The 16,475-nt window shown below is 59.3% G+C and overlaps 1 protein-coding gene across 1 annotated transcript; it reads right to left on the bottom strand.

Moving 5' to 3' along the window:
• Positions 1-587: 587 nt before the first annotated feature.
• On the bottom strand, positions 588-16,388 carry LZTR1 (leucine zipper like transcription regulator 1). Its single transcript, XM_032309590.1, has 21 exons — positions 16,097-16,388; positions 15,577-15,639; positions 12,624-12,680; positions 10,927-11,006; positions 10,322-10,430; positions 9,749-9,832; positions 8,004-8,061; positions 7,324-7,463; positions 6,326-6,527; positions 5,669-5,824; positions 5,415-5,525; positions 5,208-5,300; positions 4,927-5,022; positions 4,677-4,842; positions 4,292-4,461; positions 3,979-4,135; positions 3,065-3,191; positions 2,785-2,934; positions 2,083-2,188; positions 1,903-1,983; positions 588-1,644 (listed from the first exon to the last, which is right to left on the bottom strand). Exons 1-21 carry the CDS (start codon positions 16,294-16,296, stop codon positions 1,528-1,530), a joined length of 2,523 nt encoding a protein of 840 aa, XP_032165481.1. The 5' UTR covers positions 16,297-16,388; the 3' UTR covers positions 588-1,527.
• Between the last annotated feature and the right edge of the window lie 87 nt (positions 16,389-16,475).

Here is a 16,475-nt window from a genome sequence, read left to right on the forward strand (position 1 = left end):
GTTGTTCAAGTTGACTGGAATGTAGGCTTCCCCACGTCTGTGATGGGCAAGTGGCTCAGGGTGCCAGGTGGTTTTAACTGCACACATACGTAATCTCCCTGCTGGGCTTCGGCCACGATAGCCCAAGAGCACAGCCGAAATCTCCCTAGTCCTGGAAAGTGCCACGCAATGTTCTGAAATTGGCTTTCTAGGGTCCGTGGTAAGTTCATTTATTCATGGGTTTAGAAGAGAAGGTCAAGCAACTGGTTATAAGGGTCCACCATAGAGCAGGGTCTGTCCATCATTCCCTGGGGTTTCCAGGCTCAGAGAGGCTCATCTCGTGCTGGCCCATTTCCTGGTTTGCTGGCAGCCTTATGGACTCCCCATGCCTGAGGGCGCCTGTCACTGGGGCTCCCCATCTGTCTGTATAAGGCACCTGGGGCTCTTCAGTAAGGGCCGAGGCATGGCAGGTGCCATGTTTGCATGGGGGCACAATGGGAAGGAAGGTGTGAAGGATTGTTTCCCCCAAAGTAGCTTCCTGATAGCTAGGGCAAGAGGGTCCCTGGGGTTCTTGCTGCCAGAAAGGAGGCAGAATAGTGCTTTCTATATTAGCGTGGAGTCCCAGGGCCTTCTGTTGACAGAAGGGAAGGATGTGGTGGCCAGTCCTTAGCTTTCCAGCCTAGGCAGGAGCCTCTAATGCAGTGTAGGAGCAAGACAGCCTTGGGAATCCAGGGTTCCCCTTGGAGCACAGCCCTGCCCCACCCCCACAATTGGGACACCTCAGATGAGGTGGGGAGTTGCCAACCCTGAGACCTGGCGTGTCCCAAGCACTTGGGACACATGATCTGTCCCCCGCTCAAGGAGGGTCTATGCCCATGAGGTGTGTCTAGTAGATTAGCACTACTGTGGTCTTAATGGCATGTTTATGACAATAAATAATTAAGGATACATGGGGACTGGGGGGGGGCACCTCCACTGACTTCCCCCTGGTGCAGCTGGGGGCCCCTGATGTGCACACAGTGGGGTGAGATCCTGCAACTCCTCTGGAAGCCAGGCCCTGGCCAGAATGGCCCTTCAGGCTAGGTGCTGACTCAGGGCCCTTCACACCCCAAAATTCATCTGGAGTCCAATTCCATGTGCCCATTCACAAACCGGGTGGCAGTAGGGGCCCTTAACAGCCGCCTCCGTAAAGGTGAGGGGATACTGTGTAGCTCCTACGTCAGAGGGGCCTTGGCAATAGGACCCAGCGGCCAAACCCACAAGCCATGCAGTCCCTGCTGGATAGGCAGCCCCACACCAACTCCATGGTGGGCTGTCCCACCTCCGAGGAGAGGTTCTGGCTGGGGTTGGGGGGAGGGCGTCTGTTTCACCATCCACTCCCTGTGTGACCTGTGTCCTCGGCAGTGAAACGGGGCAGAGACCCCGTGTTCCCTTTCCCTTCGAAGGCTCAGGGAAGCCAGCCCCTTGGCTGGCAGATCCAGTAGTCTGCAGTGGGCAGGGCAGGAGCAAGCACAGTGATTCCTGAGTGGGCCGGCACCACGTGGGCCCTCATATGTCAGCGCCCAGCTCCGCGCACTGCTTGTCAGAGATGTGGGAGGCCAGGGAGTCTATGATGTCAAGCAGCAGCTGCTGGCTCAGCGAGCGCAGCGTGGGCAGCTTGGAAACCTGCAGGAGGCAATTGGAAGACCCACACTGGACGGACCCGGATTCCCGTGAGGGCCAGGATGCCCTTCAGAGTCCACCCCCCCCACACACACCTGAGCTCTGGCGAGCCAGGATATGGGCTGACCGAGTGCCTCCCCCCACACCGCCCCCAGGCCTACCGCCGCAGGAGAGAAGCTGCTTCCATGCGCCCCACCCTGCACCCAGCCAAAGCCAATGCCAAGGGCCAGCCGGCCAGTTCGGGGCTGGGAGGGCCCTGACCTTGGTGAACTGGTGCACGATGATGTGCAGGCAGTGCCGCTTCATGTCCAGCGCCTGCGTCTTGTCGGCTGCCTCCAGGATCTGGAACAGCAGGTTCCTTGAGGGGCTGCTCCCTCTCTCAGCCACCGTCCCCCCCCCCCCCCAGGGCTTCAAGGAGGCCCGTGGGCACCCATGAGTTACCTGCAGTACATTCTGCACAGTCACATTCATCTCCAGGTTCTGCTTGCAGTATGCCTGCAGCCGGTTGTTGTAGAAGCCGTAATAGTAGGGGGCCGCAAACAGGTAGCTGGGGGCTAGTTAAGGAGCTGCCGGCCCAAGGAGCTTGTCCTCCCGCCACCTGCCCATCTCCCCAGGGAGGGTGCAGCTGGAGCCCCAGGCCCCCCAGAGACAGAGGAAACCTGAGCTGCCTCCTGCCTGCTCAGAACAAGGAAACCCACCCTGACACCAGGCGCTGGCCCAGGGCTCCCATCCAACTTGCTCTCTACACAGACTCTGAAGTACTCTGGGCTTCGTCCAGACCCGAAAAAATCCCAGAAAGCCTCTCCCAAGAAAACACCCACATTCCCATTTGCAGGACTGACCATGGCCTCAGAGCCCTGGAAGGCCTCTCACACCCAGTTCAGAACCCTAAGAAGTGATGTGACCAGGAATCCCACCGTGGTGATCTACTCACCTGTCACATGGGACGTTGACCGACCCCTTCCTCTGGGCAGTGATGAGGGTCAAGAATGCACCCACCCCTCCTGGCTGCAGACCCTCTGTGCCTGCCGACCAACCCCTTCAGGGAACCCCGGGAGAGCACCGGGGAATCCTCGGAGCCTCTGCTGGTCTCCAAAGCCGCCTGAGGTGGGCCCTGGGAGCGCCCCCTGGCGGGGAGGATGCAGAGAGTCCTCGGGCGGCATGTTGACCTCCCCGTAGTAGATGTAGCGCAGCATGGACTCGAAGGCCTGCCTGCTGGGCACCATCTCCCCGATGGAGATGTTCACCTGGCCGTCCTCTGGCATGAAGGACCGGAACATGGCCTCAAAGTAGCTGCAGACAGGGGCGGGGGGGTTCCTGGCTCGCAGCAAATGCAGGCATTTGCTGGCTTTGCCGCAAATGTGGGCCTGCCTGGCTCCACCACCACACACCACCCCCTCCACACACCACCCCCTCCACCCACCTGGAGCGGGCGGCCAGGATGGCCTTGTGGGCCGGTCTTGGGTGCCCGTCCAGTAGCAGAGTGATGTCACAGAACTCCGCACCTGCTCCCTCCAGGTACGCCTTCATGTCCTGGATCAGAGATGTGCCTGGGGGGGGAGCCCCAGGGGTAGTGTGGGGGGACCTTGAGCAGAAGCCTCTTGCTCCCCCAGCAGACCCTGAGCCATTTGGGCCTCAGGGCTCCATGGACACTGCTTCTTGCCCATCTTGCTGCCCTGAAAACACCACCCCTGGGGGCAGAAGCCCTACTCTGGCCTGCCCCCCAGAGTCTTATCTCCCCAACTCAGCCCTGCGAGCCCTCCTCCCCTCCCTTGTGCTTATTAAGCTCCCTCTGGTCCTGGCAAATACTGTGTCCTGACACATGTCACTCAGGGCCAACGGCCAGAGGCAGCACAGGCCCTGGGGAGTCAGGGGATGAATGAGACTGTGCTGTCCCTTCCCGGGCTAGGTGGGGACAAGGGAGGAACCAGAACATCTGAAGTGTTCAGACTGTGCTTGCCCCTCACTAGGCCCCAAAGGGTGGGCATACCTAGAAGAGTAGCTCAGGGTCTAGTCACTGTGACCGTGGATGGGAGCCCTCAAACCTGATGTTAGCCCGGGCAGCCACCCTTGCCAGACAGGAGTCCTGTGTCCACCTTCAGAAATGGGCTCAGGAGAATCCCCGCCCTCAGGATGCCCTGTGGGTCGGGGCGTCTTCCTGCCAGGGAGCCTGAGAGCTGTCTGCCCATGCCCCTGAGACCAGAAGCACTCTGGGTCCCCTGCACACACACCCCACCCTGAAGGCCGGGCAGGTCCTTCCACAGCTCCCATCTCTACCCAAGACGAATGCCATCCATCCCGGTCTGTTGCTCTCAGGGACGGGGCCTGGGTCCCTACCGATGTCCACAGGCTGCTCCGAGGGGGTGCGGGGAGGCGGCTGCTGCTTCCGCCGCACGATCTCCACGATCAGTGGTGAAGAGAGGCGCTCGAACTCCTTCATCATGATCACCTGGTTGAAGTGGGACTCCTTCACCACGAAGTTCAAGCAGTGCTCCTGGGACACACAAGCCGGAGCAGGCAGGCAGGGTCAGGCCTTGGCCCATGGGGCAGCAGCCTGAATGGGATGGCTTGCGGGGGATGAGGGGAGGGAGGGTTGCCAGAGTGCCAGTGGCTGTAGGCAGGCACCATGGGCCCTGCATGCCAGCCGCACCTTTAACTGGCCCAGCTGCAGCCTGGCGGCGCTCTCGCACACAACCAGCACATTCTGCAGGTCCACGGAGGCTTCGATGTACTGTCGGCACAGCTGCTCCAGGCGGCAGAGCTGGAAGCTCAGGGCCAGCTTGTACACGTCCATGACGAGCAGCACGTCCTCCACGTGGCCTGCAGCCCAGAACTCCCTGAGCCTCAGGGATGCACGGAGAGGGAGGAGGCATGGGGCAGCACAGAAGGAAGGACAGGGCCCGGGGCTCCTTCCGTGGACATCCAGGACAGTGGACAGCAACTCCACCACACGAGTGGTCGCGGGTGGTGGTGGCCACTGAGTCTCAGGCTGTCTACCTGCCCACCCTGCTCCCCGCACCCCCTCACCACCGCACCTTTCCGCGGGTACTTGATCTTGTCCGTGTAGAGGAACTGCATGAGCACTTCAAAGGGCCGGGCCTCAGCCTCACGGATGGCCACGTGCAACAGGGGTGGCCGGGCTCCCCCCGCTGCCCCACCAGGGACCTCCCTGGGAGCCGGGGCTGCCTCCTCCTCCAGTTTCTGCAGGGAGAGGAAGGGGAGCTCAGGGGCGCCCCAGGGCTGCTGCCGCCCTGGCCAGAGGGGCAGGGCAGAGCCACACCTCACCTGGGCCAGCCGTTCCCGTGCCTGCACGATCTTCCTGCGGAGCCAGCGGCTCCGAGCAGTGACGATGGCCACATGGCCCTGCACGCATTCCTCTTTCTATAGCAAGAATTACATCTTGGTGGGCAACATGGGACCCTCCTCCTGGCAGGGATGGAGGCCCCGCTGGCCCCAGTGCAGGGGGGTCTGGGATTTCAGGGGCGAGTGGGAGGCCAGTAGTGCCTCGGGACACAGCCCTCACCCTGCAGGGTGGCAGGCAGGCTGGGCACAGGGAGAGCACCCACCTCGCCCAGCACAAACTCCACATCGCAGAACTGGCGGCTCTCCCACAGACGCCCGTAGTCCTCATGCAGCGTGCACTTGGGGTAACAGGAGAACTGCCGAAGGAGATCCCAGTGTGGCCACTGGCCCAGCCCCTACCCTCCTCAGGGTGACGCATCCCCAGCCCATCCACCCTGGCCAGCCCCCTGCTGTCAGCCCGCCAGCCCCACCTGGAACCGGTACATCTCCCCGCTGCGGATGTTGTTGTCCACCGTGCCCCCAAAGATGTACATGGCGTCTGAGATCACCGCGGCTGCGTGGAAGAGCCTTCCGCTTGGCAGCTGGGTGGAAAGGGGTGTGGAGAAGGTAAGTAACCCCGACCAGTACTTCTCTGAGCCTCGGTCTGCCCATCTGTGAAAGGGGCTGGCCACAGGACTGGCACTGGGGGGATGGCAGTGACAGTAGTCAGGGTCCCAACCCTCACCTCAGACGCTGGTGGGGCAGGCTGCTTGGCTGTGGTGGTGCCGAAGTCCAGGCCAAATACATCGCGGGACTTCTTGAAGCCACCTCGGTCCTCAGAGGCCAGGCCAGGCGCCTCCTCAGAAGACGATGCTCGCTCTGGCACCTCAGCCCCGCCGACCTGGAGGGGATGGACACGTGAGCATGGAACCAGTCTGCCAGGGCCAGGCCGGGCAGCAGACACCAACCTCCTGCCAACCTTGCTCAAGAGCAAGAGCGCTTAGAACCACATTTGGGAGGGGCTGAGCCACGGGCTTGAGGGGCCCTGGCGGCACACCTCAGATGGGACACCAGCAGCACTCAAGCTGGGTGTTTTGGCAGGACACCCTCAGCACTGTGCAGACAGGGCCAGAAGTGCCATGTTGAAAGCCCGCAGACTGGAAGAATGGAGAACAGGGGCCCAGGGCCTCGGGTCGGGCCAAGACAGGTGTCCAGGGCCTCGGGCCTCAGTCATCCTGGCTCTCTGCTCTGGTCGGCTGTCTGGAGCCTCCCAGAGAGCCCCCTGAGGCTGTGGGAAGCTGTGGGGCATCAGGGGCAGCTAAGTCAGGATCCAAGCCCCCTTGGGCCACAACCCCCCAGCCCCGCCTCGGGAGCCACGGCCACTGTTCCGGACAGCACTTGCCTCGCTGTCGGAGCTGGGCTGGACGACCTCCCAAGTCTGGAAGTCCACATCGTAGCAGTGCAGCTCATTAGGCAGTGTGTTGTCTGCTGCGCCCCCAAACACATAAAGGTGGCGGTCAAAGGCCACCATGGTGTGCCCATAGCGCCGCTGCGGGGGCGGTGGGGAGCCACGAAGCAGATGCTCGGTGGGGATGCGCGTCCACCTGGGGGCATATAAGAGGAACCCAGTGCTGGAGTGGAGGCTCTGACTCCCCAACGTCCTCCGCCTGGGGCACCCAGCCGGCTCAAAGCAGGGCCTAAGCGCATCTGCCCAGTGCCCCTCATCCCCTTTCGCTCTAGCAGCCACTCTGCCTGCGCCCCCTTGGGCCTCCCCCCAGTCATAAAGCAGGCAGCAGCAGCAGGCAGGAGGGGTGGCCTCCGTACGGTGAGGCAATCCCACTCTCCGTGGAACAGAGATGTGTCCACAACTTGGACACGTGTGATGATTCCCACAGCCAAGTAAGTCCTTGCTCCCAGGACTCCCAGGACCCCACTTTCTGATGCTGCTCCTACATCCACCACCCTCCCAGGACTTCCCAACACCTTCCAGCACATCCTTTCTTTGAAACCCAAATGATCCTGGCCAGGCGGGCCATGCCATCTGGCTCCAAGCTGCTGCCCACTACCGCCTCCGCACCTGCTGCCCCTGCCAACGGGCAGGAGATCTGCCTGTGCATAGCCCAACTCCGGTGGCAGGGGCCCTCAATGCCCATCTCAGGGTGGGGGGCAGAGGAGCTCTGTAGGAGACTCCGTGCTAAGCACCTCACACCAGCAGTGTGTCTCCATGGGAGATGGTACCTGTGTGAGGCCCACACGGTGGGATGTGCCCCCCTTGCAGAGCCTCAAGCAGGCCGGGTGTGTTTGTGGGGACGAGGGTTGGGGAGCAAAGGGCGCAGGCATGATGCCGGCCAGGCAGCCGTCAGGGGTGCCCACCACCAGTCCCAGCACCAGGGCACTCACGTCTTGTCTTTGAATTCGAACTGAAAGAGGTTGTTGGTTATCTTGGCTCCACTCTGCCCTGAGAACACAAACATCTTGTCCCGGCACACAGCCACTGGGAAGTTGCAGCAGGAAGGCGGGATCTCGCCGCTCTGAGCCACCTGGGGTGGGGAAGGCAGCTCAGCCAGGGCCCTCATGGGACCGGGTGTGCGGGTGACACCGCTGAATTGGGACGACTTTCATTCTTGAAACTTCTTCCATCAGTCAGGGTTCCTAGACTAATTTCTGTAGAACGGAGTAGAGCCCCACCTTGTCCACCTAAAATGGGCCCAGTTTCTAACAGTTGAGGCTAAAAATCATCACTACAAGTGGAAGATAACCCAGGGGGGAGACAATGGAGCAGTCGGACAGATCTCCCAGAAAGAGCAACGAGCAGGACACCCGCCAGCAGGCTGAACTCGCTGTATTCAAGTAAGGGTGGGTTCTACCCAAGCTGCACCAGTCACCGGACGTGACTTGATGCAAAACCCAGAGCCTTTTGTCACTAGGTAAGGGCAGCGGAGATCGGGCAGGAAGTCGGCAAGGAGGCAGCTGAGGACAAGGCTGGGCTTTGGCAAGAGGAACAAAGCAGCCCCTCCTCTGGCCCCCCAAAACCCTCACCTCCCTGCCTCTCCTGCCCCACCCTGGCCCCCCAAACTCACCTCCTCCCAGCATGTGAGCTCTCGGTCCTGGAGGCCAATGGTCCACATGTCATTCAACCTGTGTTAGGACAGGGGAGTCAGGATCTCCGCAGCTGGGGCTGGCGGCAGGGTGGGCCTGGGGCCAGCCAGGAGGGATGGCTCCAGGGAGGGACATATCACACAGAGCTCTGATCAGGGGCCTAGGGAGCAGCCATGAGGTGGGAGCTTCAGGGCAGGGGGGGCTGGCTGAATCCCTTCTCTATGCACCCTGCCAGACAGGAACACGTGGCCTCATGCACAATGTCTGGCCACTGTGGCAATGTTGATCTCATTGGGCTGACTCCTGGGGGCTAAAAGAGGCAACACTCGCAGAAGGTACCACTAACGGGCACCTGGGTGGCTCAGTTGTTAAGCATCTACCTTCAGCTCGGGTCACGGTCTCAGGGTCCTAGGGTCAAGCGCTGGATCAGGCTCCCTGCTTGGTGGGAAGCCTGCTTCTCCCTCTCCCACTCCCACTGCTTATGTTCCCTCTCTCACTGTGTCTCTGTCAAATAAAATATATTTTTTCTATTTTAAAGATTCCATTTATTTATTTATCAGAGAGAGAGAGAGACTGAGTATGAGCAGGGGGAGCAGCAGGCTCCTGGCTGAGCAGGGAGCCCGAAGCAGGACCCTGGGATCATGACCTGAGCCGAAGGCAGATGCTCAACCCTCTAAGCCACCCAGGCGTAGAGCCCCAAATAAATAAAAGCCCCAAATAAATAAAATCTGGGGACGCCTGGGTGGCTCAGTTGGTTGAGCAGCTGCCTTCGGCTCAGGTCATGATCCCAGCGTCTGGGGATCGAGTCCCACATCCGGCTCCTTGCTCAGCGGGGAGCCTGCTTCTCCCTCTGCCTCTGCCTATGCTCACTCTCTCTGACAGATAAATAAATAGAATCTTTTTAAAATAAATAAATAAATAAATAAATAAATAAATAAATAAATAAAATCTGTTCAAAAAAGAGAGAGAGAGAAGAAACTACCACTAACATTGTCACCGCTTGGAGCTGGTCCTTCTTCTTTTTTAATTAATTTTTTTTAGTAACTGCCACACCCACCATGGGGCTCAAACTCACAACCTTAAGATCAAGCTCTTTCAACTGAGCCTGCCAGGTGCCCTACCCCTTGGAGTTTCTATGATGCTGAGATCTTGGCGAATGAGCACATGCTACTTTTATAATCGGAAAAATACAGTAAAGCCAATTGTCTAAAATGAGGGGGAAAATGCCCAGTACACAGGCAGGAACCCTGTGTTGTCGTCCACGGGGGAGGGGCTGGGTCTGAGGCCTGCTTCTCCCACCACATGCTCACATAGGCCCCTCAGGGTCCCTCTTCACTTCGGGCCTGAGGATTTTCACCCAGCAATTCAGGGGGCCACCATCCACCCCACAGCTCTGACAACCCCCAGCCAACCCAACACCCACCCAACACCCAGTGCAGCCAGGAGAGACCAGCACGCCTGCAAACAGCTGTGCAAGTGTGGGCCTGGCTTGCTGCCCCCTTGGATGCCCCGAGGTGGTGTCCTTGGTGGGAATGGGCGGGGGTGCCCCTCAGTCGCTCTCTACCCCCAACCCACCCATCATCTTCTTCCCCTCACTCCTGTGCACACGACCCTCCTGAGACTCCCTGCCAGCCCGAGCCTGACCCCGCCAGGAAGGCCCGGTCTGGGGCTCAGGACACCAGCGGGGTTGCTCAGAGGTGGGGGGCTGCGGCTGGGCACCCCCTACCTGGCATTGCCGTCGTAGCCAGCGAAGATCCACAGCTTGTCACTGTACACCGTGGCGCCGTGGGCGGACCTGGCGACTGGCAACCTATAGTGCAAGGTTGGGGTGAGGAGCGAGGCCACCCAGCACAGACCCAAGCCTCACAGCCCCATGGGGCCAGCCGGGCCCCCAGAGCTGCCACACCTATATTTGCTGACGCCAGGGCTCTGGGGATGCCAGCCGGGGGTCATGAGGCTGAGCTCATGAGGCAGGGGCAGGGGAATGAGGAATTCAGATGTTCACAGGGTAAAGCCCCCTTCCAGCCAACACCAAAATATCAAAGCCGGTGGGGGAGGGGTGTTCCTCACCAAGCAGGACCAGAGAAGCACCCATCAGCAGTCCACTGGGGCCCCCTCTGCACTTTGAAAGGAGAGAATCTAAGGGCAGGGAGGAGGCCTCAGACAGGCACAGCTGGGAGTGAGCACAACTCAGTCCTCTCTGGGCCTCGGGCTCTTCTTCTGTAAGGCTACAGGGGACTCAGTGCAGGAGCCCTTAGGACACCCCTCACCCCCTGAAGGTTTCAGCGAAGTTTCTCACCGTCCTTCAATCTTCCACTCCGTCCACTGGCCAGTTGCAAACTTATATTCAAAAAGGTCGTTTTTATTCTTCAAGTTAGAATTGGAGTAAATGTCCCCAGTGTAGCCCCCTGGGTAGAGAGAGGGAGAAACGGTCATACCCAAAGACAGCCTCTCAGAGGCTTCAAACCCCAAGAGGCGGGGGCAAAAGGCTGGCCTCTCTAGACGTGTCGTGGGACTCCCTCTGTCAACCTTGGAGAGAACCTACTGCCTGTCTGACCCCGCCCTGGGCTCTGGGGATCCAGAAATGAGCAGAACCCTGTCCTCTGCCCCTGGCGGAGTGACAGAGGAGGGAAGAGAGCCACCACCCTCCCGCCCGGTCACAAAGGCAGACCATTCCAACCCCGCGAGAGCGGCACAGTGAGGGAAAGGGACCCACAAGGCCACAGGGGCCCTTGCGAGGCCCCTAGGCCAGTGCAGGAACCCAGAGGACTCCGGCGGAAAAAGACAGCATATGGACAGAGAGACTGGCCAGGCACCGCAAGTGAGCCCTGGGCCAGGTGGCAGGACAAGGGAGCTTCAAGCCCCAAAGAGGGCACAGGGCCCTGGAGGTAAGAGGCAGCTCACCGAAGACGAACATGCTGCTTCCGTAGACAACAGCTGAGTGGTGGTAGCGGGGGGCTGGCGGGGTGCCGGTGGTGAAGGCCCTGTGTTGGGGGGGGGTAAGTTGCAGGGTGGGGAGGGGGGTGGTGAGTCAGCAGGGATCAGCTGTGCAGTCCAAGCCACACAGGGCACCCCCTGCCAACCCCGGGATTCCTTTCATTTTTGCATTTTATAGGCAATACCTATCTCATTATAGAAGCTTTATATTTTTATATTTTTCAGCAGGCTCCACAGGAACCAGCATGGAGTCCAACACGGGGCTTGAACTCCCAACCCTGAGATCAAGACAGGAGCTGAGACCAAGAGTCGGATGTTCCACCAACTGAGCCACCCAGATGCCCCTCATTATAGAAACTTGGAACAAATGACTGATAAAGAAGGAAACACAGAAGCAGCGAAAAGACTTACCAGAAAGCTCCATCTGTAGCTTTAAGTCACCTCCCACCCCCCAACACACACACACACACACACACCCCTTTTCTATGCTTGTTAATGCCTCTGAGGAGTTTTGTCAATGGAGTCACGGGGTGGGTATTTTGTAACATCTGCTTTTCGGACTCAACAGCAGAGAGCAACTCGGCCCGCAGCTGCCATCTGGGCGCCCTCGGTGGCGCCGTGTCCCGACTCCAGCAGCCGCTGACCACACACGTTCCTTATTGAACTAAAACCCCATTTCTACCTCTTTCCTGGGGCTGCTCCTTTTCAGAGTGTTATCCTTAAGCAATTATTAGTGAAGGATTGTAGTCTTGAGGGTGATTCTTAAAATTAATGTGTAACTATTGGCTATGTTATGAAAGCCAGGGCGAGAGGAACAAGACATAAACTTCTACAGCAATCCCAGCGCTCAGTATGCCACCCTGGGCCTGGACATCCTCCTCCATCCAAAGGGGGCGGTGAGACCCTGCCACCGAGGGACTGGCAGAGGCACACAGAGCTCTCCACAGTGGGGCACCCAGGTGACTCGGAGGTTCTGTGCTCCTCCCGCGCAAGCCGATGGCGGAGCTCAGGAGCAGGAGTGCCCGGCCAGCCCCGTACCTCCGAATCCTGGGATCCCTTTCTCCCCCTCAGTTGAGAGCTGCCCCCTGGGCAGGGCTGGAGACTGGAACAGATGGGTACAGATCTGCTGTGCTCAGAGAGGGCAGTGCCTTGCCCAAGGCCACACAGCTGGGAGGGCCGTCTGGCGGAGGTGGCTGGGGCTTGCATTTGGCCCACTACCCATGTGGGGACTCCGGGCAGAGGAGAGGCCCCACGAAGGCCCCTCGCCGACTGCCAGCCCCTGGGCAGCACCCCACTGCAGCATAGGGTCGGTCCTGGAAGGACCCAACAGCCGATGCCTCCTCCCCCCACTCCCAGTGTCAAATCCCACAGCAGCTCCCTGCCCAGGAGAAGGCCCGGTGACTGCAGGGCTCTCTTGAGGCACAGTGCGTGGACCAGGAACCAATCCAACAGACCCCCGTGATTAAGAGGATTCAGAATAATCAATCTGAGTTGCAGACTGGGAAAGGAACCCGGGAGACAGAGGGGAACACTAAAGGCCACTGTTTTCTCCTCCCCGAAGCTGATCTCTAGCTTTCCCCAACATGAGTCTGCTAGTAGTTGGGGCCAGCACAGGGCTACGGAGTTCTGGGGGAAAGGGGGGCTGGGACTCCAAGGCCACCCACCTGCACCAGGAGCAGTCCTTCACATCGAACCGCAGGAGGTCGTTGAGCATGGTCTTCCTGAAAGACAGCCAGGGACAGGTTGCGGTCGGTCCGGGGTTGGTCCCAGTCTGCTCTCCAGGACCCAGGAGATGCACACTGCAGCCCGGGTGGTGGGGGTGGGGCCATCATGGGGACTCAGCCCGGGTCAGGCAACCAGCTGATGCCTGAGGGACCAGGGAGGGACCACAAAGGGCGCGCCCCCACTGGTGCGGGTACCAGGGCGGTGACGCATGTGGGACCCGCCTGCCTGGGGTCAGGTCCAAAGCATGATCCTGACTGCTTGAGGGCCCACACCTCACGCCGGGCTCCAGGACCCCCTACTCTCACTCCCAAGTCTCAGCGCCCCTTTCTCTGAGGTTGTGCTACAAGGCAGAGCTTCCCACGTCTCCGGGGAGGCCCTTTTGCTCCTCTCTAATCTTCCTTCCTCCTCTTTATTGGAAAGCCAATGTAACTACATTCAAGATACAATAAAACAGGAAACAAATCCACTGGCCATGCACCAGGACCTGCAATGTTACCACTGCACCCGTGTCAGTAAGAAAGAAAAAGGGAGTCAATTAACAGGGGCCTGGCACCCCTTCCAGGCCAGGCCTGTACAGGATCCCCCCTGCACCCCTCCCTCAGTCTATAGCAGGGGGCTGTGCTCCCCACCTGCATTTACAGAAGAGGAAGGGGCCTGGGAGATAAAGGGTTTGTCTAAGGCCATGCAGTCCGGAAGCCAGGAGCCAGGAAGCAGAGATGTGACTGTCATTTCTCCCCTCTCCCATCTGCCCCACCTCCCCCTCCCTTTCTCCCCCCTCCCCCTATTGGACACTGCAGGAAGCCATCTTTCTTTGTACCCAGTCCATCTTTGCAAAGTTGCACCCAGAGTGAGACAAATCTGTACTCTGTTTCTTGGTGCCACATTGTAGCGAGTCTTTCTGCTCATTGCTACACAGTTGCCACGACAACGCTACCTGCTACAGAACACTCCTAGGGATGCTCCCCGCTGCTGCCCTGGGCTGGACCCCCCACCTTTTCCAGTCTGGGGGTTGTCATTAAGCCTGCAGTGAACATCTCTGGAACACACATTTACTGAATTGTCCGTGTACTGCGTACAGGTCCCGCCCTGGTGGAGGACAGAGTTGTGTGCTTTGAGATAACACTGAGATGATCCCGTGAGATCTGTGCTCTTACCATGGAGCCAGCAAGAGGTGCAGAAGGGGAGAGAGGGCCGACAGCTGGCCCAGGCGGTGGGGAAGGCCTCACTCACAGCATATTCTGAAGAGAGGTGGGAAGGGCGGGAAGGAGGGAACCACCAGTACAAGGGTCCAAGCAGGAGATGCTTGGTTCACTCAGAACACAGCGAGGCAGTGGTGTGGCCCAGCACCGTGCAAAACAAGGGCAGAGGAGCAGGGCAGGCACAAGTGTATAGGGCCTTGTTGATAGCCAGGACAGCTCAGGCTCCTAATCAGAGGGAAGGGAGCCATCTCGGGGCTATGGGCTGAGGAGGAAAACAATGAGACTTGCATTTGCAGATCCCTCCAACTGCTCATGAGGAAGAGGCTGTGGGGGAGACAGGATGGAAGCCAGGGCCATTCTGCCTGGTCTGCAGGTCCTCATAGGGTCCTGTGAACCCCACCAGCACCAAGTCACACACACACACACACACACCCCAGGGAGTCCTGAAAAACCAAGGCTGCAGAACCAATCAGAGGCCAGCCTTTCTGGGCTTCAGACGAAGTCCTATAATTGAAGGGAAGGGATGGACTCCTGAGTAGAACAGGTCAGGTGCAAACACTATACCAGCAGAACACCTCCATCCAGAGCCCTTCCCAGCTTGGTGCTCACTGATCCCCAGGAGCACGCTGCAAAAGCAGGGCGTATGGCCGCCCCTTATACAGAGGAGGAGACCACAATGCAGTTAATGCTGTTAAGCCACCTACCCGAGCCCAAAGTCACAAAGCTTTGACTTAAACTGAGCCGGGTCTATCCAGGAGACCAAAGTTCAAGCCTCAACCCCACATCTAGCAGGCTCCTGAGCCTCCCAGAGCCCTGGTGGGCATCCCCCGCCTTTCCTGACCACATCAAAGAATGAATGGGGGGAGGGAAGCCCTGCCCAGACTCCAGGCCTGGTGCCATTCTGCATTCCCCAACCCCGGGCCATTGCCCATGCTGATCCCTCTGCTTAGAGAACATTCGTCCTCTTACCCGATTCACTCCGACTTATCTTTCAGGTCATCAACCCCTCCAGGAAAGCTTCCCAGCCCAGACCAGGCCCCCTTCTCCTCTCCAAGCACGTAGGCTATGCCCACACCCAGTACTTAACAGGGCCCAGCCCATGATAAGAGCTAAAACAGTTCTTTCCCTCTGGGAATGGGTCTTAGGGGAATGCCACCCGGGGGAACCAGCTGCACAGACCAAAGGTTTGCCTCTGCCATTATCTCTCACCCAAGGAAACCAGCCACAACCTAACTGGGAACAGTTCCTGGCATGGAGGTGTCCCAACCAACAGAACACCAGGTCATTGTCAGGAAAGCTGTTTCCCAGGAATTTCTAGCAGTGTGGGAAAACCTTTACAAAAAGTGCGAAATAGGAAAAATAAATAAAACTGTCCTCTAAACGCTGCCATGTGGGGCATGTTGATAAAGCCCAGAGAGAAGGGCAGAGAATGAAAAGTGTCTGGGGAGGGTGGCAGCCAGAGCGGATGTCTTTCTTTCAAGGCCGTGTCCACTCGCTCAGAACAAGAGGCATATTTGTGTGTCCCAAGCATGTGCTACGCACTGAATGTTGTGCAGAGGGCCTTGAGGGTAGGGTCTCTCATGTGGAGAAACAAAGGCTGAGGACTTAGCTAACCCAGTTAGAACTAACCCAGTTAGAACCACCATGTTTCTCCCTCCCTGGTACAAACACCCTGATGCTCACGCTCACTCACCCATTGTCTCCACCAAATACATAGATGGCATCTTTATAGGCCACCACTGTGTGCTTGCTGCGCCTGGAAAAGAAAGAAGGGGTGGCTGGCAGTGAGGCTGGGACCCTCCTGGGGGCAGCCAACAAATGAGACTAAGCACCCAGGCTGCTGCAGAATTCAGGTATCACCTCCCAACTGCCCAAGATCACTAGAGATCCCCAAATTCCACAAGTACCCCAGGACCCTGTATACAGGGACCCTGACATTGCCCTGGGACTCTCTGGACTCCTCGCCCCACTGCAGAGCACCTGGGAACCCAGCTCCAGACCCATAAACACCCTCTAGTACCCTGCCCCAGGCCACCCCGCTCTGAGACTTCCTCAGAACACCCTCCTAAGGCCTCGACATCATCCAGGACATCACCACTTCCTCCCCACCCCCCATTACCAGATACCACTCCTGGACACCACGCTCCGGCCTCGGCCCCTGGACCCCGCCCCGGGACCTCCTCACACACACCCCCATCCCCAAGCCGCCGTACCGGGCCCCCACGAACTCGTCGCAGGGCGGGAGGCGCCGCCAACGATGCACTGTCTCGAAGGGCCCGAAGTTGAGTGTCAGGTACTCAACACTGTCGGAGCAGCTGTGGTCAAAGTCCACACTCGGGGCTACCTTGGACCTTGCGCTGCCTGTCAGGGCCCCGGCCCCAATAGGGCCTCCCGAGCCCCCCGGCCCAGCCATCCCGGGTCCACGCCCGATCTGCCACCGGGTCCGCGGGACGTGCGGCCACCGCCCCAGGCCGCCCCGAAGGACTACATTTCCCGGCGAGCCCTGTGCCGAACGCGCCGCACTTCCGGCCTGCGCCGCACTTCCCGGCAAGCTTAGCGCCCCTCGTGGCTCCTCGGGCCCCGCAGCCTCTG

This window comes from Mustela erminea, chromosome 13 (assembly GCF_009829155.1).
Source record: "Mustela erminea isolate mMusErm1 chromosome 13, mMusErm1.Pri, whole genome shotgun sequence".
Taxonomy (NCBI): domain Eukaryota; kingdom Metazoa; phylum Chordata; class Mammalia; order Carnivora; family Mustelidae; genus Mustela; species Mustela erminea.